At 50.0% G+C, this 23,154-nt stretch overlaps 2 protein-coding genes across 3 annotated transcripts; one reads left to right on the top strand and one right to left on the bottom strand.

Annotated features, from left to right (window-relative positions):
* Window positions 1-3,806: 3,806 nt before the first annotated feature.
* On the bottom strand, window positions 3,807-4,621 carry triap1 (TP53 regulated inhibitor of apoptosis 1). The gene has a single exon (XM_086262551.1). It carries the CDS (start codon window positions 4,501-4,503, stop codon window positions 4,279-4,281), a length of 225 nt encoding a protein of 74 aa, XP_086118677.1. The 5' UTR covers window positions 4,504-4,621; the 3' UTR covers window positions 3,807-4,278.
* Window positions 4,622-5,198: 577 nt separating this feature from the next.
* supt5h (SPT5 homolog, DSIF elongation factor subunit) lies at window positions 5,199-23,117 on the top strand. Of its 2 annotated transcripts, XM_086262548.1 has the most exons (29): window positions 5,199-5,355; window positions 5,556-5,649; window positions 7,227-7,386; window positions 7,460-7,525; window positions 10,693-10,762; window positions 11,545-11,613; window positions 11,812-11,877; window positions 11,961-11,991; window positions 12,111-12,179; window positions 12,428-12,679; window positions 13,321-13,410; window positions 13,500-13,570; window positions 13,655-13,760; window positions 14,225-14,315; window positions 14,801-14,937; window positions 15,129-15,284; window positions 16,148-16,294; window positions 16,371-16,517; window positions 16,682-16,807; window positions 17,488-17,572; window positions 18,405-18,512; window positions 18,590-18,692; window positions 18,805-18,935; window positions 20,508-20,613; window positions 20,695-20,853; window positions 20,967-21,135; window positions 21,513-21,710; window positions 22,535-22,630; window positions 22,732-23,117. In XM_086262548.1, the coding sequence occupies exons 2-29, from the start codon at window positions 5,563-5,565 to the stop codon at window positions 22,870-22,872; spliced, it is 3,237 nt and encodes a 1,078-aa protein (XP_086118674.1). In that variant the 5' UTR covers window positions 5,199-5,355; window positions 5,556-5,562; the 3' UTR covers window positions 22,873-23,117. The 2 variants fall into 2 exon arrangements, with proteins under 2 accessions (XP_086118674.1, XP_086118675.1); XM_086262549.1 differs by lacking the exons at window positions 5,199-5,355; window positions 5,556-5,649; window positions 7,227-7,386; window positions 7,460-7,525 and adding an exon at window positions 7,547-10,614.
* The last annotated feature ends 37 nt before the right edge of the window (window positions 23,118-23,154 follow it).

The raw sequence follows: 23,154 nt of genomic DNA on the forward strand, positions 1-23,154 counted from the left end.
TCAGTAACAGGGGGAAGATATCCCCCGAACTAATCAGCATTTCTCTGAAATTCCTCCAATTTTTTTTTAACTCTCTGCCTCGGGGAAGAAATTTGCTCTCGATGGGAGATTGAGGCCCGTTTCCACTCTCGACACCTTCTGCTTAGCGCATCATCCTCCTCAGATGCCGCCGGGATCTGGACATCGTATCCCCTCCTCTGCATCTCCATAGCCGCCTCTCGTACGTTACCGTAGCTTGGAGTGTTCTAGTGTAGCTTGGCATCATATCTACGAAGCCCCTCAGTTCATCCTCAATCAGCATTGACTCTAATGGCCCACTCTCTCCTAATTGGAGAACTTTTGGGAGCCTGCTGTGAGCTAGTCTAGAAGAACCGTTCACTTCCCATTAATGGTAAATGGCCTGTATTTGTATAGCGCTTTACTAGGACCCCAAAGCGCTTCACACATCCAGTCATCCACCCATTCACACACTGGTGATGGTAGCTACGTTGTAGCCACAGCCGCCCTGGGGCGCACTGACAGATGTCAGTATAATCCCATTGTACATTAACTGGATCGACTCCACTATTTGGGAGTTTAGGCACTTTAGTATGAACAGCTGGAAACCATCTACCCCCTGAGACTGACAGACCGTCGGGTTTGTTTTTATCTTCAGAGTCTTATTTAAACCAGATGCTAACAAACTAAATGTTTGAGAGAAGATACGGCCTGTTTTCAAGTCTGTTTTCGTGGATACCTTCTACTCGTGTTCAGGTTCCGGTGGGTGAGCGTCCTTTTGCAGCCAAACTCAGCTGGCTCCTCTAAACTCCTTTAAAGAGCTAATCAAAGTGTTAGACATCGTTTCAGAGTGTGACACCGAGGTGAGGGTATGGTGGGTGTCTGGGGGGCTAAAAATGCTGTCCAACACACATGAACACACATGAATCAACGCTACATATGAGCGGGTGGAGGGAGGTTTGCAGTCTTCACACCCCCCGTTCTCTGTTGCCTGTTGGAGCGGGGGTGCTGGGAGGAGGAGTTGGCCGTCCGACTGCGGTCTGGAGTGTGGGGCCTCCCTGCTGCTGTGGAGTCGGGGCGGTCTGCCTCTCCCCACCGCAGGGAAAAGGGTAACACCTGGGTCTGGGTGCAGTTTCCCCCCCCAGGGGGCACCTAGACCCGGTTTGTAGAGTACGCTTGGGGAGTGTGATCGTGTGTACAGCGTCTCTTTATGTCTGTCTCCACGTTGGTTGAGTGTGGAGTGAGTGCATATGAGAGCGTGAGGGTGGGAATGGATGTTTGTGTCTGTGCCTGTATGTCTGTGTCTATATGTCAGGTTGGGTATCAGACGCCACCTCTCTGGGGACATCTCAGGCCCTCCAAGGTTTGGAGGCCTATCTCCCCCTACCACCACTTCCCCTGCCAGTGGCGGACTCCCTCAGACATCGGTGCGTTGGTGGTTCTTTGTGTCTGGGGGTGGGCGTCCAGGTACACACCGGCTCACTCCTTGGCGGCCGCTTATCGGGGCCTGGAGCCTGGGGCTCGCTCGGGCCACTTCGGAGGTGGGGTTAGAGACCATAACGCTCGCATCCTATCAGCTGGCTTGGAACATTGCACGGGCTAAAAAGCCACACAATGAAGGGGAGTTCGTTAAAAAATGCCTCAGTGACCTTGTTGAAATCTTGTCTCCTGAAAACAACAAATTAAAACGCGTGGTATCAGACGTCCAACTGTCCCGCCACACTGTTGAACACAGAATATCGGACATTAACACGGCTATTAAATCACAGTTGCACTCTGACCTTCAAGCATGTGAGTATTTTAGTGTCGCATTGGATGAGAGTTGTGATATAGAAGACAAGCCTCAGTTGGCAATATTTTAGGGTCTGTGTCAAACGATTGTGTGATCAAAGAAGAGCTCCTGGATATTGTGCCATTAAAAGACAGAACCCGTGGCATAGATGTGAAAGAAACCATGATGGCTGCATTTGAAAAAGCAAATCTGCCCATAACGAAATTAACTGCACCGCCACGGATGGAGCACCAGCCATGATGGGATCTGTGAACGGGCTTGTGGGGCTGTGCAAAGCTGACCGAACTATTCCTGACTTTTGGAATTTCCACTGCATCATCCACATGGAGCAACTCGTGTCTAAATCATTGAATTTAGATAACGTCACGAAGCCTGTGATGGAAATCGTCAACTATATCCGCACACATGCGCTTAACCACAGGCAATTCAAGAATCTCATCGCTGAGCTGGACCAAGGGCTTCCAGGTGACCTGCCGCTGTGAGGTGGCTGTCAAAAGGCCGGGTACTCTCTCGCTTCTTTGAGCTTTTGGATGCCGTGAAACTGTTTATGGAAGAGAAGGACTATCCCGAGCTCTCAGACCTCAAGTGGATTATGGATCTGGCCTTTTTGGTCGACATGCTGTGTCACTTGGACAGACTGAACCTGACAGTTAAGAAGAAACAGCTGGAAGCATCATATTGCAACTCATGAGCAGAAAAATCGCCAATCTACACAAACTGTGTTAACTGTGGAACACTTTCAGAGCCGGCACATCTGGAAAGGCTCCATCAGTGCTGAAAGGTATAAACAGGTTTAAGAGCAACATCTGCTCCATGCTGATGTTTCTCAGGAAGGCCTTTGTGTTTGAGCAGGACGATGCTGAACCGCAGACTGCTTCTATTCCAGCCTCACGGCTTCGGAGCAGAGGAGCCTGCAGTCCAGACCTCTGACCAGCTGACAACATCTGGAGCATCACGAAAGCAACAAGAGGACGAAGCAGAGCCAGAACTGCTGAGCAGCTGGCATCAGACTGGTGTTAGAGAGCAAACATGGACCTGTCCTACTTTTACAGACGTGTCGCTGCATCATGTTCCCAAGGAGCTCCTATTTTTATCACCATGGTTTATGTTCACAGTTTGATATGTTTCTGTGTTCTACTGTGAATGAAATACAGTTTGAGACTTGAAGTCACTGCACTGCTTTTATTTCCATTTTACACAACAGCTAACTATTTTGTACTTGGGTTGTATAAAGATGCTCAAACATTATAGTGAAATACCACACACAGAGTAATAGTGCAGAAAATCCTGGTGTAATAACCAGACACACTGCAGGAACTACAATAACTACATTTATGGAACCTCTGAGCGCACTCAGTGCTGCTGTTTATCTCTAACATTCCAGCTGGGAAACATTTAAACATTAACGCTCTCTGTCCCGCGGCCTCAACGTAAACTATTCTAGTTTGTTGCCCGACGAGCCAAAGTGAAATTAATGAGCGAGTCTTCTTCTTGATTAACAGCCTGCAGATGAAACTGATTCATTTTCTTGTGTTCTAGTAGCATCAGTCTGAATCTTGGCAGCAGATGACCTGTTTGGACAGCTGCATTCATTTACTGGTGTTACTGGCTGGATGCATGCAGTAGGTGTGGTGCTCCCAGCTGACTTTAAGCTCAAACTCTAAGCATTTGTCATGGTGAAAATAGCGCCACCTTCAGGGCACTGAAAACATTGACTCTGCCTCATGAGCTCATTAAGCTCCCTCCGTCGTACACCCCTCACAAACCGAGCCCAGGACCAGGCAGGGGTTTGATACGTCTAAGCTCCACCGGGATGTGAGCGAACGAAGCGCTTTCAGTGCAAAGCAGGAGCCGATTCAGAACTCTGGTCGTGTTTAACCTGAACGTCTGTCGCTGAAATGCAAGAATATGAGACAGAACTGCTCTCAACACTGAAAATACTCCGAATGATCAAGAAAAACCTGCAGAAACATAAAGAGAGACGTCGACCCGTGAGAGAGTAAAAACACACCATGTGCACGTGTCCTGCTCCAACACCGAGCTCCCTTTAATTCATTCGTACAATGCAAGATTGAGTTTTGCACACATGACATCAGTCGGAAGAGTTTTCAGCATCACATCTTATTTAGAGCTATTTATAGCTACAGGCTGCCACCGCTTCATAACGCGCACACAGGCCGTCATGGAGGAGCTTTAGCTGGTTAGTAATTGGATTCAGACAGTTTTAGCTCAGTTTCAGGGCTGACAGCAGCTCTCTGGGCCCTCTGGAGGAAAACTGGGCGGTAAGTGTCTCTGCTGAGAAACGAAGTCCGAACAGAGCTGTGCGGTAAAAGAGAAAAGCTTAAAATTAACGAGACGGCTCTTTCAGGGGCCGCTTCACCCTCTAACCCCAGAGACAGCAGCTTGTCCGCTCCTGCGCATGCTCGGTGGGCCTCGTGGACCCCGCTCAGTGTGGCGTACATTTGTAGGATTTCCCCAGCAGCCCTCCATCAGCTCTCAGGCTTGTCCTTGTTGGGCCCCATGAAGTCCACGCCGTCGATGGGGATCTCCTTCTCCTTGATGGCCGCCTGCACGCAGCGCTGGTACTTCCGGAAGCTCTCCGTGCACGGGTCGCCGCTCCGGTCGCCCTTCAGGAACTTCTCGGCAAACCAGCGGTTGAAGCAGGTGTCGTACTCCCGCTTCAGCTCGGTACAGGCCTCCCCCACGCTGTTCATCTCCGGGAAAAAACACCGCTCGGCTCAGAAACGACAGAGGAGCGAAACCTGGAGGACCTACCTGCCGTTCCAACCCGGTCAGCGACAACGACATGCGCACTGTGGCTCTCCTTGGAGTGCGCCATGTGATTGGCTGGTTTGGAGAAAACGGCGTACCTGCGTGAGGACGTAACAAAGATTTGTACAAAAGAGGTATTCACTCTGAGGAGAAATTACGAACCCGAAGTGTTTTTAAAAAATACATAGTTAAATAATGGAAATATTTTAAATGTTGATCTATTTACTAAAATGTACCTTTAAGGCTGCCATAATCATTTGTGGCAAATAACAATCATATATAGTATGTAGTTGTATTTTTCCTCTTCCGTTTTTCTTTGTAGCAAGTTTAAATTCATGTCCTCTTCATTTGTCAAAATGATTTCTAACAATTTGTGTTGCTTTTTTGTAGTTTTTATTTATTTAATTATTTTTAATAAATATTTTTTATGCCTTTTCTCTAATAAAACAGCTTAGTCTCTAAACTGAAAAACTTAAAGATATATGTGTTGGTTAATTTACTTTTATGTACATATACGTATACTTTTTGATATTTATGATTTATCTGTGTGTTTTTTACTTTAGACGTTTGATAAATTGAAGAAACAAACGTGTTCTCAAAACATGGCGGAGTGGCACCTCGTCATCGTTTACCTACCCATTGTGCAAAACCCCGCGAGAGTTTTTGAGCAGCTTTCCGAAATCTCGCTGTTCCCCGAGAATACGCAAAGAATCACCAGAGAGGCAGAAATAAGCTTATATTCATATTTATTCATCAAAGATCTGGATTAAACCGGCTCCCTCTGGTTGAAGCAGGTAAGGAAGACCCGCAGAGCTCGTTATTTAAGCTCTGACTGCAGCTGCTGACGGGGTTATTGGACCCTGCCTCTGTGCTATGCATTAGCCTCTCCTGCTGGGCCCTTCTGGTTGTTGTGGCCGCGCAGCCGGACTTCGATTCAAGCTTCACCGAGCTGCTTTGTGAATTTTTCCGTTGCTGAAAGTGCTTCTGTCCGCAGAGACGAGATGTCCGACAGCGAGGACAGCGACTTCTCCGACAACCAGAGCGAGCGCAGCAGCGATGGAGAGGCCGAGGAAGTGGAGGAGAATGAGGTGAGCTAGCCGGCAAGCTACGTGTGCTAACAGGAGGTAAACAGAGAGGAGAGCGCAGCTGCGACATGTGCGGCAGGATACCGAGGAAGAACGCAGTCAGACCTGCATAAAAACGGCACAATTTATAATAAAAAGCTAAGAAACTTTATGGGAACAAACCCGGTCGTGTGTGTATGTGTGTCTTCTGTCTACTGGTCTTATTTGATCCGGTAAATTTGCTGCAGTCGACTGGATTTATGGCGGGACTATCTATAAAATAGAGTAAATAACCAGTTTTATAAGTAACTTTATGACTGTGAGTTATTGTACCTCCTCTGTGCCCACGTTATAATCCACGCAGTCCTCTTCAGATGTTGGGGCTCATTCTACAGATGGAGTATTAATAACGTGGTCACTTGTTGGCTTCACATAAATCAGAGGTTAATGTTTTTAAAAAGTCTTTTTTGTACATTGACTTAAAGAGCTTTGGTGTTTTTGGCACCGGTGTTACTCCTGTGGCATTTTTAAAGGCTTTTATGAACTATTATTTCCTGAGTCACAGCAAAATAATACATGTAATGCAGCAAATCAGGAGCTGATCTTTTATTGTTTTCACGCTGGTGTGTTAAGTGTGATCGTGTGATGTTTTTGAAGCTGTTTTTGCTACAATAGGGTGTTAAATATGAAACACACAAAAACACCAGTGACACAAAGAGTCACGATCCTCCTACCGGACCAAAGGAGGGTTAATAATGACCAAAAACGTAGAATTCTTTGGATTAAATGTTCATATTTATTGTAAAATAACTGTTGATAAAGTTTTTCTGCCCTCGGGCATCTGTGGTGTCACCCACAGTAACGGCTCTGCTCTTACTCAAAATGAAAGTAACACCTGTGACGGTTTGAAAAATCCCTGCGTGGCACCAGACCACAGGTACTTTACACCCACTCGAACTAAAAGAGAACATTTCTGATAAATAAAGGAGACACTGGACTTACCACAAGCAATGTTTTTATAGAGCATCAGGAAAGGGAGTTGAGTGACATCACCACCGCCGTGTTTTGATTCTGCTTTTTAAAATACTTACCTGCTGTTTGTGCCTTTGGGCTCGAACACTTCGGTACAACTGCTTTAAAAGCAAATGCTGTCAGACTGATGACCGAAGACTTTTTATTTTAATGTAAAATTAAATGTCCCGTTTGTGTGTGATGTTCCTGTAAAAGCTGCCGTCTTCGACAAAACTCTAGAATATAACTCTTGAGCGTTCATGAGACTTTTTACCCAGATAAGTAAAGGATGTGCAAATGTTACTATACAAATGTCATTGCAGTTTCTCCCTCTGACGGGAAATTTGACTTATTTATTCATCAGAGATGCGTTTGACTGACGATAGGCCAACAGCCTTTATGGCACCAAATTTCTGAGTGAAAAAATAATTTGCAGGGTCTGTTCTCAGATGAGGCTCAGATCTCTGAGGCTGTGTTTATAAACCATCCCTGGAAAAACAGAAGAAGCGGAGAAGCAGCGGACTCTCGCAGCGGGACCAGAGGGGATGCAGGAGATTAATTTTCATCTGCTTTTGTTGTTGTGTCACCAGGAGGAGACGGGCAGCCCAGTGGGCAGTGACAAGGTAGCGGATGAGGAGGGGGAGGACCTGGAGGATGAGGAGGAGTACGACGAGGAAGAGGAGGAGGATGACGACGACGACCGTCCGAGGAAGAAGCCGAGACACGGAGGGTTCATCCTGGATGAAGCTGGTGTGAACAGACGACGATCTCTCAGACTCCTCGTGATGATGATGCACGTCTGACCCTGTGTTTGTCTGTCCAGATGTGGACGATGAGTACGAGGACGAGGATCAGTGGGAGGACGGAGCCGAGGATATTTTGGAGAAAGGTAAGAAAATGAAGATGAGAGCTGTTAGGAATCCTGCAGCATGAGATTGATTCTAAACTCCAGACTCGATCCCGAGGCTCCGACTGACGGATCGTGTCTGTTTAATCACGTTGCACAAACTGGTTTCATCCATTAAACTAGTGAACAGATTACTGAACGTGCTACACGATCCCAGTCTGCTGACAGCACACCTGCTGAGGTGTAACCTCAGCTCATTTCACGTTTGTGATTGAGCCGGGGAGCCGTCGCCATCCCGCCTCCGGACGCATCGCTTTTGTTTTTCTGCCGGTTCTTATTAAAGTCCGTGTTTCGCACACTGACGTTCAAAGAGTCCGATCGGTGTTCACAACCAAAACTATTGTGATGTCGCTGCTTTGAGGAGCGGGACGAGGCCCGCGTTAGTTGTAGCCCGTCTTCAAAGCGACTTCAGTGCATCAGGGCGGCGCTAAAATGGCAGTGAGCTGCGGTGTGTTTGTGACTGAGCGGAACAGGTTGGCAGTTACGTGAACCTCCACGAGCAAATAGCTGAAAATCACAAATCTGTTGCCGTCTACACAGAACATCAAATTAACTCCAGCCCGAGCCTCCGAGACGTGGAGCAGATTCAGAAATTGCTCCACGGCGTGGTCGGTGCAGGACGACAGTTTAGCTGCACCAAGACGGAGGTGCTGAGCGGCCCTCACCCGATCCAGGAGTAGAAGCAGAATAGAAGCAGTGCCCACTGCCAACATTCGTGTCGCCGACTCGGATCATTGCAAGCTGCTGGCAGCGGTTGTTTGCGGTGATTGTCCGCTCTCCCGTGAAGCTCTGGGTTAAGTTAGTGTGAGTCCTTCTTCCCCGTCGACCGAAGTTTTAACCGAGGAGCTGCGAACGCTCGGGCCTGCAGCCCCAGGCCCCCCCCCCAGTTCAACACAAATTAAGGCTTCTAGTGACAACAGTCACGTCAGGCCCACAGTGTGACTCCTGGGCAGTTTGCAGTAACCAGCAGGAGAGAAACAAAGTTGCACATTAGCTGGATGAAGAAAGCCAAACATGTGGCAACACTCAGCAGGAAGACAGCGAGCGTGTGATCTGCAGTTAATGAGCTGAAATGTGCAGAAACACCACAATCAACTCCTTAAATATTTATCCTGGTCTGTTCACCAGAGAGACGCTCGCTGAAAATTGGCTCCATATTTCTCGACCATCACTGTTTTACTGGAAAAGTCCTTTAAGCTTGTTTAAAAACAGCAACCAAACCAAATGTACGCCCAAAGACCAAATCTGTGTTTGTTCTCCAATCAGCTGTCAGCCTCGGATCATGTGACGTGTCATCATTTCAGTTTAATGTGTGCGATGCAGAGGAACAGACCCAGGAGCAGCTGGATGTTTGATCAGATTTTTCAGGGCTTACAGAGCGCTGCGGGCCGCACTCGACCCGCCACGTGTGGTCCAATCCGCATGACTTTTTATACCAGAGTTCGAATCACCAAAGCTGAGGCGGACCAGTCGTGCCGGTCGGCTGCTGGCCGCCGAGGTCGTTAATCGTTTTTTTCCAGCTATCGGCTGCCGAAATGGCTCGTCGCTAACGAGCAGCTTTTTCCTCACACTCGCTGTTTCACGTCAGACGTCCGTCGTCACAGCAGCCGTGTGCTGAGTGAAGGAGAAGGAAAGTCAGATTGATCCAGTGTTGATGAAGGGCCCTGGATGTGTAGAACCTGGAAGAACGCCGATGACATCAAAACGTTTCCTGATTACTGTGTCTGTGAGGATGCGGTGGGAAACATTGAGCCGCTTCTTATTCGGGGCGCAGATCCGTCCAGAACTTTGTCAGTACTCGCGTCAACACGAACCGAACCACGGGCAGGACCCTCACATGTGTCAGTAGGAAGTGGCGCTCTTACAGTGTGATGTCCATGTGTGCAGGCTGTTTTCTGACTCTGCTCTCTCTGTCTTGCCGGCTCCTCTGTCGTGCATGCGGCCTCCAGTTAACGGTAAATCTGCTCCCGACGCTCTGATGTTTTCCATCGATGCCCATGCTGTAAATAGGATTCCAGCCCCATCCATTTGATTAAATCCACGTCCCTGAGTGTATTAACCCCACCCCCACACCTCATCTCAGCATTGCTGCATTCGTGAGTGTGTGGCGTAACGCGAGGAAGCACCGAGGGCAAATCCATGACTGGCTCGTTGAGCAAAAAACGCCAAACAGCAGATTAAAGAAAGTAGAAACTCTTTAAATTGATGTTTGAACCTAAGACGGCTCTCAGAGAACCAAGTGTGACCATTTGCCTGAACCTGCTACCTGACGGAGCTGCCATGATTTCAGTTTACACACTAACCAATGTGGGTGGAGCTTTTGTGATGATGCTGATGATGATAATGGTGGTGTAGCTTTGCTGAAGGTGGATGTACAGTAGAAACAGAATCGAAGCAAAAAGCTGCGTCTAAAGCAAAGCCGTTGTGCCGGTTGCCCGGGTAACCGATATGTAGATGCAGGATGTTTACGCCGTCGTGTTGACCTTAGCTTAGCGCCACTGCATTGGCTGACACGTGACCCAGCTGTGACATCATCACAACCAACGACTCTGATCTGTGAGCTCCTTCGGTGACGCTGACGTCTCAGAGTCGGCCGTAAACCCGTGTTTTGGGCCCAACCCTGCGGTTAGCGGCAGTGAGCGCCACGGCTAGCTTAAACGGGTCGTACCGTGCGCTCGCCTCTCTGATCTGAGCGAGGTGACGTCACTTCACCGCCGATGCTCGAGTCGACCCCGCTGCTTGTTTCTAACTTTATTTAAACGAGACTGGGTGAGCGGGTACCTTCGCGCCTGATGTGATTGGCTGACAGCGGCGCTGTGTTTCTGCTGTACTTCCTCCTGAACCACATCACGTCTCCATGCTCCCCCGTGCTGCACGTCACCGATAATCACAGTGTTGTTGTTTGTGTATTTTTCCCATCATGCTTTGTGTTGCTGTTGCCTGACTCACTGTCTTTTGGCTCCTTACACTTTCTCCCTTCCTTTTGGGTTTGTCTCCTGTCCTTCCTCCCCCTCCGTCTCCTTTTTCACTCCTCTTCCTCTCCGGGCGGTCCTGAGCAGAGGAGGCTGAAGGTAAGTTTTTCATGTCATAACTGTCGAATACGCTTCAGTTCACTGGACTGGAAACAAACCGTCTCTTCTCGCCTTCAGTGTCAAACATCGACCACGTGGTTCTGGATGAGGATCACTCTGGATCCCGGCGGCTGCAGAACCTCTGGAGGTAAAGCTTTTGTTTTTGACCGCCAAAATAAAAGTCGGAGGGTTTTTATTAGGAATGGACTGAAAGCCACAGTTTGATCTGGGGCGATTGTGGCTCAAGAGTTGGGAGTTCGCCTTGTAATCGGAAGGTTGCCGGTTCGAACCCCGGCTTGGACAGTCTCGGTCGTTGTGTCCTTGGGCAAGACACTTCACCCGTTGCCTACTGGTGGTGGTCAGAGGGCCCGGTGGCGCCAGTGTACGGCAGCCTCGCCTCTGTCAGTGCGCCCCAGGGTGGCTGTGGCTACAATGTAGCTGCCATCACCAGTGTGTGAATGTGTGTGTGAATGGGTGGAGGACTGGTTGTGTAAAGCGCTTTGGGGTCCTTAGGGACTAGTAAAGCGCTATAGAAATACAGGCCATTTACCATTTACCATCTGCTGATGGGAAACTCTCAGCCTGTGGGTCACTCCCCTGTTCGGTCTGATTGGGGGCGTGGCCGTCCACCATTCACTGCAGGTAACACGCAGACTCTGTGGTTTACTTTGTACTGAGCCCCGTCTTCATACAGGGAATGATTTACCCTGCACAGCTCCATTCAGCTGAAACCTTTATCCTTTCAAGTAAAATAAAAGCTAGCTATTATTTAAAAGCGCCGTCCAACCAGACCAGCTGAAAACACAAAAGAGGAATTTTTCCCGGCCTGCGTTTTTAAACAGAATAACGTGTCACTGAGATTCTCAGCTTCAGTTTGACGGCACACTTCACAGCTCACACGTGAACATTGAGTTTGTCTTTGTGTTGCAGAGACTCCAGGGAGGAGGCGCTGGGCGAGTACTACATGAGGAAGTACGCCAAGTCGTCCGGAGGGGAGCAGTGAGTACCTTTGTCCTTCCTCCTGCAGGTTGGGCTCCTCTGCCTCAGACACCACGACACGCTGAGCTGCCAGCGTCGGTTACTTTAATGACGTCACATGATTCTTAGTCGCGCGATGGCGAGCTGGACGAACTGTTTCCCACACAGACTGTGACAGACCACCAAAACTGTTGCTTTTTCTTCTTCTGTGGTGCGCAGTTACTCTGGAGGGTCCGAGGAGCTTTCCGATGACATCACCCAGCAGCAGCTTCTTCCTGGAGTCAAGTATGTAAACACTGATCCACCAATCAGCTTCCAGACTTCGCTGACATTATTACAGTGGTTTAATGTGTGTTTGTCCCCATCAGGGACCCCAACCTGTGGACAGTCAAGTGCAAGGTACACACACACACACACACACACACACACACACACACACACACACACACACACACACACACACACACACACACACACCGGGAGGATGCACACCTTTATGATGCTTCCTGTCTCTGCAGATCGGAGAGGAGAGGGCGACCGCCATCGCACTGATGAGGAAGTTCATCGCCTACCAGTTCACTGACACGGTAAGAACTCGCCTCTGATTGGCTGGAAGTTTTCTCTGCGCTGCTGATGCAGGACAGCAGGACGGAGGGTTTTAACCTGATACAGGCCCAAGTTTTTATTACATCTACAACAAAAAGAACCGGTGACCTGAATGGATCCTCGCTTAGAGAGAAATAACCAATGACACAAAGTTTCTGAGGTCAAAGGTCGCAGCTGATTTTCCTAGTTTGGGTTTTGACCTGCTGATCTTCCTCTCCTCCACCCGCAGCCTCTGCAGATCAAGTCCGTGGTGGCCCCGGATCACGTGAAGGGCTACATCTACGTGGAGTCGTACAAGCAGACGCACGTCAAGGCCGCCATCGAGGGCATCGGCAACCTGAGGATGGGCTTCTGGAACCAGCAGATGGTCCCCATCAAGGAGATGACGGACGTGCTGAAGGTCGTCAAGGAGGTCACCAACCTGAAGCCCAAGTCGTGGGTCAGGCTGAAGCGGGGCCTGTACAAGGACGACATCGCTCAGGTGCTCAGAGGGGGGGGGGCGTTTTCACTCGTCAGATTTCAAATCATGTTTACCGATGTTTACGTAGTCCGAGCGCTCTCCTGGGGGTTAAAGGTCACATGTTCCAGGGTGCCAGCTTCAGCCCAGCAGGAGGAGGGGCCTGTCTCAATACGCATACTTGTGCATTCTCGTGTACTCGTGATACGTCATCAGTCGGAGACAAAGTACTGTTCCAATTCAAAGTACGCATCAAGCCGAGAACGCGAAAAATTCCCGGATGTGTACAAATCACGAGTCCGTACTTGAGAATTGAGAAAGGGCGGAGCTGTTTACTGTTCCCCATCACCACAGTTACAGCTGCTCCGCTGTGCCAAGCAAACAAGGCTTTACCCTCCAGCCGTTTTCCAGTCTGCTTCCCTTCACCTCCCGATTCCTCTCACAAACACGTCCTCTGATAAAATTCCACTTCGTTCAGCCGTAAAATGATCGCTGTGTGAACTCGGAGCCATGTGTGGCTGAAGCTGGTAAACAGCTGCTTACGGTCATGTGGCTAACCAGCACCTCTTCCCCACTTCCTGAGAAACAAAAGCTAAAGTTTAAGCTCGAGAGCGGAGGAACGTAAGCTGCTCCGTGAGCGTAAACGTCACGTCTCTGTTCTCCAGGTGGACTACGTGGAGCCGAGCCAGAACACCATCTCCCTGAAGATGATCCCTCGGATAGACCTGGACCGCATAAAGGCCAAGATGAGCCTGGTAGGTCAAACTCGAAGGTCTTTTCTCCACTCGAGTCGCTGCTCTGATGCGTAACTGTGTGTGTGTGTGTGTGTGTGTGTGTGTTACAGAAAGACTGGTTTGCCAAGAGGAAGAAGTTCAAGAGGCCTCCACAGAGGCTGTTTGATGCTGAGAAGATCAGGTAACGGCCTGTCCGGCCTCGAGCATGCTGGGGTTCCTCGCTGAGGCAGCAGCGTGATGACACTCTGTGGTTTTCACTCCTCAGGTCTCTGGGAGGAGAGGTCAGCCATGACGGAGACTTCATGATCTTTGAGGGAAACCGTTACAGCCGCAAAGGATTCCTCTTCAAGAGCTTCGCCATGTCCGCTGTGGTGAGGAAGACTCTTCACAGACTCACTGTTACTGTGAACCTGGAGCTCGTTTAAATGAGAGAGTGAGAGTTGCAGAGGAAACGGGCCAGTCCGCCTGCTGCAGTGATGCACAGTCCAAACTTTATATGCAAACAGCTTGAAACATGCTCACTGCAGATCTCACTCCTCGTCCTCACAAAGTCTACATGAAGCACTCTGTTATGTGTGATTTTTCCCTCTGTGAAGCTCAGTGTGAGGCAGCAGCATGTTTGTTTAAGACCGCCAAGCCCCTAACCACTGCACAGCTGAGCTCTTTGAACCTCACACAAACAGCTGCCGTTTCTTAGAGAGGTTTATTTTTGGCCAAGATAATAAATGAAATTAAACTGAGGAGAAGCTAATGTTTGCTCTTTACCACAGTTTATGCCCCGATTTTGATCCAAAGTTAAAACGATCGTGACGTCATTTTGGCGTGTTTGTTGTAGATCACAGACGGAGTGAAGCCCACGCTGTCAGAGCTGGAGAAGTTTGAAGACCAGCCGGAAGGAATCGACCTGGAGGTGGTCACAGAGTCGGGTACGAGTCTTTCTGTAAATCTGCAGTCCTGTGAAACCTGCTGTCTGCGAGGCCGTCGGGCCCACGGTTACAGCGTGGGACGTCCCAAAGCGGGACGATGATCCTGAGCGCGGCAGCACAGCTGAAAAGGAGCCGCTGTGGCGAATTCACCGCAGTCGGCCGATCCTGTCGTAAGCACAGCGAGACGGATAAAGTTACAGAAACAATCGCTGCTGCTAAACGACGTTCTCCTGCCCGCTGAGCCAGCAGCAGCTCAGTTTTTACAGCACAACGAATCGTGATGTTTTTAATCAGCTCTGTCATTAATTCATGTCTGGGTCCCAGTTTTACTTGCAGTTGTTCAGTTTTCATGGATTTAAACAGAACTGTTACTGTTGGTGACACCTGTTCTTTCAACTTAAACAGTTGGTTTATAACCCGCTACGTGGAGAACATGAACTCGTGTTTACGACGAAGCTTCAGTTTGAATCTGTGTGTGCGCTCAGGTAAGGAGCGTGAGCACAACCTGCAGGCCGGCGACAACGTGGAGGTGTGTGAGGGCGAGCTGATCAACCTGCAGGGAAAGATCCTCAGCGTGGACGGCAACAAGATCACCATCATGCCCAAGCACGAGGACCTGAAGGTACGCACACAATCCTGCACACAGGACACAGGAGTCATAACTTTAACCTTTTGATTGGTTATTCGTTCAGAGCCACGCCTCCTCATTGCACAGGAGTAGAGGGGGCGGGACTTACTGTAACGCAGCATTATCTGGTGTAACTGTACATATTCCCGTTGCCCTGCCCTCTGTCCTGTGTGTGCTCCGTGCAGGACCCTCTGGAGTTCCCGGCTCACGAGGTGAGAAAATATTTCCGGATGGGCGACCACGTGAAGGTGATCGCCGGGCGATACGAGGGCGACACCGGCCTCATCGTCAGAGTGGAGGAGAACTTTGTCATCCTGTTCTCCGACCTCACCATGCACGAGGTAAGAGGTTTGCAGTGTCTCCACCCACCGTTCCTCACCCTCCACCGTCCCCCTCTGCCAAGCCTCGGGTCATTCGAGTCCTCTAGTGGAAAATCAGATGTTGTTAAATGAGGGTTCGGGCTTGATTTGAAAAGTTGAGGCGCAGAGTGGGACAGCTCCGTGCTGCTACAGAACAGTTTGGCAGCTCCCACTGATTTACTGGAAGAGGCGTCTCTTTATGGAAGCAACAAGCCTGCGACTGACAGCTTGAACACATGGAAAGTCCCTGTGGGGAGGATTTGGAGAGATCTCAGTGAATACTTGATATCATAACTCTGTTTGTTTTCTCTCTCACCTCCTGAGATTCATTTTGTTCTGATGCTTTGACAGTTTTGTCTTTGAACTCTTCATGTGTGTCGTGTCTCATGAAGTCCTTAAACTGCTCGCCGGCACAGGAGTCTGAGGGGCTGCTCACCCGCTGGAGGACGAACCTCAGATTCTCGTTTTCGGGGTTCAGACTAACGCTGGTCCCTGAATGCTTTATGTGCTGCTGAGTTGGTACCAAATCTCTTTGCTCTCCTCATTGAATCGAAGGAGAGACTAAACCATCCAACCCCGTCTTTGTTCTTCCTGAGAATGGGAGGCAGAGCCTTCAGCTGGGAGTCCGGCTCCAGCTCCTGGATCCCACGGTCCTCTGATTTCTAAGGAAAAGCGCGTTGAGCCGAGTTGAAGCTGGATGTCGTGACACGGCGTTTAATGACTCTGTAGTCATAACAGTGTGGTGTGGTGACAGCCCAGCACTGGCTTATCGCTGTGGGGAATGAAACCGTTTTAATAAAATGCTAACATGACTGTGATCACAAATCCGCTCTTCCTGTCTGCAGCTGAAAGTGCTGCCCAGAGACCTGCAGCTCTGCTCTGAGACCGCGTCCGGCGTCGATGTAGGCGGGCAGCACGAATGGGGCGAGCTGGTGCAGCTGGACCCGCAGACGGTCGGCGTTATTGTTCGGCTGGAGAGGGAGACATTCCAGGTAATAGTCCGCTCCGGGAAGCGCAGAAAGCGCGGCGGTTGATCGACGATTAACAAACGCCTTCTTTGTCTTTCAGGTGCTGAACATGCACGGGAAGGTGATGACCGTGCGCCACCAGGCGGTGAACCGCAGGAAGGACAACCGCTTCGCCGTGGCGCTGGACTCGGAGCAGAACAGCATCCACGTGAAGGACATCGTCAAAGTCATCGACGGGCCGCATTCTGTAAGCGCGACTTCACCCACAGCTAAATATTTCTGTCGACGTGACGTTTAATGGCAGACTTGAACTCACGCGAGGCTGCTGTCGGCGTCGCTGTCCGCTCGAGGGTCAGAGCTGAACTCCTCTGCGGGCAGAAGCCTTTAACGCTCGCGTGTTTCCTCCTGCAGGGCCGGGAAGGCGAGATCCGTCACCTGTTCCGAGGCTTCGCTTTCCTCCACTGTAAGAAGCTGGTTGAGAACGGAGGAATGTTCGTCTGCAAGACCAGACACCTGGTGCTGGCGGGCGGGTCCAAGGTCAGCACCTCATGCTCGCTTCTTCTTTGTTGTGCCTGAAAATTAAACCGTCTGCTTTTCCAGGCCCTCTAATATCTCACATAACCGTGTGAGATCTCTCGGTGGCTGCAGGGCAACCGGACTGAGAGCATTTCTCAGCGTCGTCCTTGGCAACTTGAATAAAAATGTGTTTTGAGTGTGAAGCAGCTCTGAGGCGCGTCCAGGGTTGTATAACAGTGTTTGGGCTGTGGGGGTGAAACGTGGAGGGGCTTCATCAACAATATCAAACCCAGGAAAAGCTTTCCGTGTGAATATGTGGAAGAATTACTGCCATGTGCTGGGAAGCTCAGCCTGTCTTTAATGAGTCTGTCAGCATGAGAGCAGTGGCAGCAGGCCTCTTTCTGACGATGAGGGTCGGGTCGTAGTGGACGGGTTTGCTTCCTCACGCCACTCGGAGACGCTGCACCCGTCTCCCCACCTCATGAAACCGATTCAATCCCCCGAGCGCGCCTGCCGACACGGCTTCGAGGTGCCAGTTCTCTTCCAAATGTGTAAAGCAGAGCCATCCTGGACCTCTGCAGAGCGAGCCGCACTTTCACTGGACCGACTCGCCCAGCGTTTCATGCGCAGCAGAGAAAAGGATTCGTCAGATTTCTTGTAGCATGTCGAGCTTGAACAATTTGACTGTTTGTGTGTTTTAGCCCAGAGACGTGACCAACTTCACAGTGGGAGGATTCGCACCGATGAGCCCTCGCATCAGCAGCCCCGTGCACCACGGCGGAGGAGGTGAGTGCTGGAAACACACAGCAGCTTAACGACGGGGGTGCCGCTCTTTGGAAAACACAATGAGGGGATGAAAATAAGTCAGCCAAAGGTTTTTCACTCGAGAGAACAAAGCGTATATCTGGCTTTGTTTGCGACCGCAGCCGCACTGACATCCAGATTCCCTGATTTCGATCGATCGAGCGATTAATTGGAGGTTCTTAGTTCAGCTTAGCCAGATTCATTCTTCCTGTACAATCAGAAGCGTTTCAAACGCTGTCACTGTTTCTGAACCAGATTTATAGAAAGAGTCATCATCTCTTGATCGATCACATTAAGATTTGGGGATTTCCCAGGCACTTCCAGACTTGGCGTGATGATGTTGCAGGTCTCTCGCTTACTACCTCTGACAGGTGGGATTTATTCGTACCTCGGTTCTTCCTGTGCACAGACGTCTCGTCTCTGAGGCGCCTCCGGTTTACTGACACATTTGTTTTTTCACGTCCGTCTGGAGCCAGAGGGGTCGTCCAGCTCTCTGGGGGTCAAAGATGTTTTAATCTCATAACTTCCAGAGGAACTTTTCAGGAACGTGGAGGCGTGTGGCTCTGTTTCAATGTCATGGAAGGAAAACAAGCAATTAAAACTTGTCTTTGTGATGAACGTGCAAAAACAGAGACCGTTCGTTTTGTTTTTTCTGTCTCTGATTAGAAGAAATGTTGAGGGAAGCAGAGACCGACCTGTTCGACTGTCTGTGATCAGGTTACTGATGCTGACGAGTCGGCGCGCTTTTCTTTCTCTGGTGCGAAAGAAACAAAATGATTCGCTGACTGATGGAGGTGCTGGTGTGGCCTTTCAGGTGCTCAGCAGAGAGGAGGCGGCGGAGGAGGAATGGGGCGGGGCCGAGGACGCAGAGACAACGAGCTGATTGGTCAGACGGTCCGTATCTCCCAGGGTCCTTACAAAGGTAAGACCGAGGGGACCGGTGTGAAGGATGGGACCGGTGGGGGGGTCGGTGCTGATGGCTTTGCCTCCCTTCCCCAGGATACATTGGTGTCGTGAAGGATGCAACCGAGTCCACGGCCAGGGTGGAGCTGCACTCCACCTGTCAGACCATCTCTGTGGACCGACAGCGATTAACCACCGTGTACGTATCTTCACTGAGTCCTTAACACACACAGGAAATCATTTTCTCCGTGCTGGCAGCAGCTGTGTTTGTTTACGCTCATGATTCCCTCCCCGATCCTTCTTCTCTGCAGCGGTGGAGCTAAGAGGCCCAGTGGGTTCACCTCCACCCATGTACGTACTCCCATTTACGGCTCCCAGACTCCCATGTATGGCGTCGGCTCCAGGACACCGATGTATGGATCTCAGACTCCGCTGCACGACGGTAGGCCACGGTTTGGTCGTCCTCTATCGGCTAAAAGCACGTGTTTGTTTTTTGGGTTTGTGTTCCTCCGATTGAATTTCTGCTTCTCTTTGTAACAGATGTGTTACAGTGTTATCGTTAGGGATGGGTATCGTTTAGGTTTTATCTGATACCGGTGCCAAACTGGTACTTTTGAAACGGTGCCGGTGCTTAAACGGTGCTTAAAGAATGGAGAACACAAAATTGGTCCAAAAACCTCTCATGTTCAGCTGTTTTTTGTAAAAAGATAACAATGTTAGCCTTTTCTGCAGCTATGGGGCATATATGGTATCACTCTTGGCTGGAAGCAGTGCTTAAACAATGGAAAAAACACAAACTTTGTCCAAAAACCTCTCATGTTCAGCTGTTTCCCTCTTTTTCTTTGGTCATTTTAGCCTTTTTGGCCAGGGTGAAGGGAGTATCTGCCATCAAACAAGAAGACAGCAGCATGTAGCTATGATGGTGTTTGCTAGTTCACCTTACATGCATTAATGTAATAACGTGGTTAGCCTACTCAACGTAAATTACACACCAACAACATGAAGCTACTCACGCAGAGAAGAACGGCTGCTGCTGCATCATCATCCTCATCATTTCTGCTACACTGGCAGGGCTAGGGGCCAGGACTCTCCTCTTCGGGTTTTTGGGGGATGTTGCTAACTCCGGGTCGATAACAGGCACCACACCCGCAGTAGATGCGCTCGGTGTGAGGTCTCGCAGCAAGCTATCAAATACGGCGCATTTCTGGGCTTTTAAAAAAAACGCTATGCGTCGCCAGGTGTTTCATCGGATTCGAGGTGTTACCTCCTTTGACAGTATCACAGTATCAGCTTAAAGCACTTGTTGCTGCTGAGTTTGCATCTTTTGCTGTGAAGTACAGCCAGACTTTGACCGCTTCGCCTTGGACATTTTTAATCTGTAGCTCTGCTCTAAAAGAACGTACGTACCTGGCCCCGCCTACTATCCTCGGAAACGTAAAATGATTGGCTAGAAGTCTATCACAGCTCAGGAAAAAAAGCAACGAAATGTGCGCTGCTTTTCGGTCTGGTTACTACTGTTTATGTCAGAACCGGGACCCATCCCTAGTTATCAGTATTCAGTTTGTGTTACCAGGTGGGAGCAAGAACAGCAGTGGGCGGAGCTGTTGGTTCATCAGTGAATATATTGATGATTAATGGATGAGTTCATTGTTTGTAAAGTAGCGCCTCACTTTTCTCTGAGCCTGGCTCTGATTAAACTGAGGTCCGCCTTTAGTTGAAGTTTAACCAGTAACCTCCTCTAGTTTGAACTGGTGGTGGTGGTCCTTTAACTCGTCACCTGAGGGTCTGAAGCTAAACGCAGCTGACTGTTGGTGCTCGTATAAAGTTGCTTCGACTTGTACGTCTTACGTCCAAATGCGACGTGCCCGTTAAAACAAGGGGAGCTGGTGCTGACACTGGACCGTAGAGTGGGCGTGCGTCATGACTGTGTCATCAGCATAGAGGTGACTGTCCTCACCTGTGAGCAGCACAGTGCTCTCGCCTCTAACTCACAGCATCTTTTGCCTCCTAACAGGAAGCCGTACGCCCCACTATGGATCTCAGACCCCACTGCATGATGGGAGCAGGACTCCAGGTCAGAGCGGAGCGTGGGATCCCAGCAACCCCAACACACCGTCCAGGTGACGCAGTGACCGGTAAACACAGCGTTCCCTTCTTTTTTTTTCTTCTTTCTGTCTAACACGTGATTTATTTCTTCTCAGAAATGAGGAAGACTACGACTTCGGCTACGATGACGAACCCTCTCCGTCCCCTCAGGCCTACGGGACGACCCCCAACCCTCAGACCCCGGGTTACCCCGAGGTCCCCTCGCCACAAGTCAACCCTCAGTACAACCCTCAGACACCTGGCACGCCCGCGATGTGAGTATAAGGCACAGAAACACACCCTCGCCCTCCCCTCCATAGCTGACGTAGCGACATAGCTGATCTGGGTCCTCGATTCTCGATTTGTATATTTGTGTTTCTGTGTGCAGGTATAACACAGAGCAGTATTCTCCATATGCGGCCCCGTCCCCTCAGGGCTCCTACCAGCCCAGCCCCAGCCCTCAGAGCTACCACCAGGTGGCGCCCTCACCTGTCGGCTACCAGAATACGCACTCACCAGCCAGCTACCACCCCACGCCGTCCCCCATGGCTTACCAGGTAGACAACGACGCTGAGCTGCTCGGGCTTTCCCTGAATATTTGTGTTCTGGGTTTTTTTTGTATGTTTTTTTTAAGATTTCTTTTGTTAATCAGAGTTTGGATGAAGGGCGGGCAACTCCAGGCCTCAGGGCTGGTGTCCTACAGGTTTTAGATGTGTCCTCGATCCAACACAGCTGATTTTAAACGTTCTCCAGAGGCCTGGTAATGAACTAATCATGTGATTCAGGTGTGTTGACTCAGGGTGAGATCTAAAACCTGCAGGACACCGGCCCTCGAGGCCTGGAGTTGCCCACTCCTGCTTTAGGACCTTTCTGTTTGTGGAGGTCTAGATTTTTCTGAAATTTGTTCTCAGTCTGCGTCATGTCATCTGCACAGGCGAGTCCCAGTCCGAGTCCCGTGGGCTACAGTCCCATGACGCCCGGAGCGCCCTCTCCTGGAGGCTACAACCCTCACACCCCAGGCTCCAACATCGAGCAGGGCGGCAGCGACTGGGTGACCACAGACATCCTGGTCCGAGTGAAGGACTCGTTCATGGACCTGATGGGGCAGACCGGGGTCATCCGCAGCGTCACGGTGAGTCTGAACACTTGGCGCGCAGCAGCGCTGATGGCGTCCTCGCTCCCTGCGAGTCTCTGATATTACTGAGAAATGTTTTTTGGGAGATCTGGCTGCGCTCGAGCATAAAATGTTGTGAAATGTGTGAAAAATGTTATTCTGGGAGTCGGAGACGCAGCTCTCGCACACAACGATCTGAGGTGTTATTAGGGACGTGCAGATGTTGCTGCTTAGAACCGCATCACAGTTGTGAAATGTCTCCAAATTCGCCGAGAGCTTAAGAGCCATCTGGTTCTGCTTCCTGCTTCCTGCTGCTGTTGGATGGCGGCTCGCTGGATCAACATAAATGCTCCTTTATAAACACAAAAGAAAGCGTTTCTTCACAGGAGGCGTTAATCTGTTCCATATCGAGTCCTGACTCAGGAAGTCGTGTTTGTCACAACAGGCGGAGCTGAATCATTTCTGAGTAACTCTGACAGCGATGTTCCTCTGGCCTCCCGCCCACGGTGTTTAGGAACACGCCTCCGTTACTGTCGAAAGTCAGAAACATTCAAGCGTTTGACGGATTTCACCGTTTAGCGCACAGACAGCTTTGGCCTCAAACTCTGCTTACGTGTGGACAGGAGCACAGACATGTGCACCTTTAGCTCCTTTGTGATGTCAGGCCGTCTGAGGCTTCTGATTGGCCGGCGTGCAGTAACCATTACAGCCGAGCGCAGCTTCGTGAGTGGCGGTGGAGATGAAACGGATTCAGTGTCTTTGTTTAGGTCTGAAATTGATTTTAAAGCAGCTCCTTTGAATATTTTTCGTGTGTGTGTGTGTGTGTGTGTGTGTGTGTGTAGGGAGGGATGTGCTCGGTGTTCATGCAGGAGTCTGAGAAGGTGGTGAGCGTCAGCAGCGATCACCTGGAGCCGGTCACGCCCACCAAAAACAACAAGGTAAGAACCACAGTCGCGGTTTCTGGCGTCCAGCTGTCTGCAGATCGTTCGTTTAGAGCGCGTGTGAGGCTCAACGCTGCGTTCGCTGTGCCCCGTTTCAGGTGAAGGTGATTCTCGGAGAGGACCGCGAGGCCACGGGGATCCTTCTGAGCATCGACGGAGACGACGGCATCGTGCGCATGGAGCTGGACGACCAGCTCAAGATTCTCAACCTGCGGTTCCTGGGCCGCCTCGAGCACTGAGCCTCGCAGAGCTCCCACACAAACGTCTGGTTTTTATTACCTAAAGATCCAAAAACCACATGTGGCTCTGTGTGTGCAGTTCAGCGGGTCTCTCCGTTTTTGGCATTTTTATTTTCTTCTTTTCTTATTAGTGGTCTGAATCTGCTTTTAGTGCTTTTCCTTCATGTTCTGTCTGTGACTTTGGTTTTCTTGATGCAGCAGGATGAAAATAATGTGTAACATGTCAATAAACTGATTCAGTGACATTTCTGTATGTTGTGTCAAAGCCACCAGCCGCTGTCA

Source organism: Aulonocara sp. 'chitande type north' Nkhata Bay, linkage group LG14, assembly GCF_057382095.1.
Source record: "Aulonocara sp. 'chitande type north' Nkhata Bay isolate Kocher_YH1m ecotype deep benthic linkage group LG14, A_spYH_male_GT1.1, whole genome shotgun sequence".
Taxonomy (NCBI): Eukaryota; Metazoa; Chordata; class Actinopteri; order Cichliformes; family Cichlidae; genus Aulonocara; species Aulonocara sp. 'chitande type north' Nkhata Bay.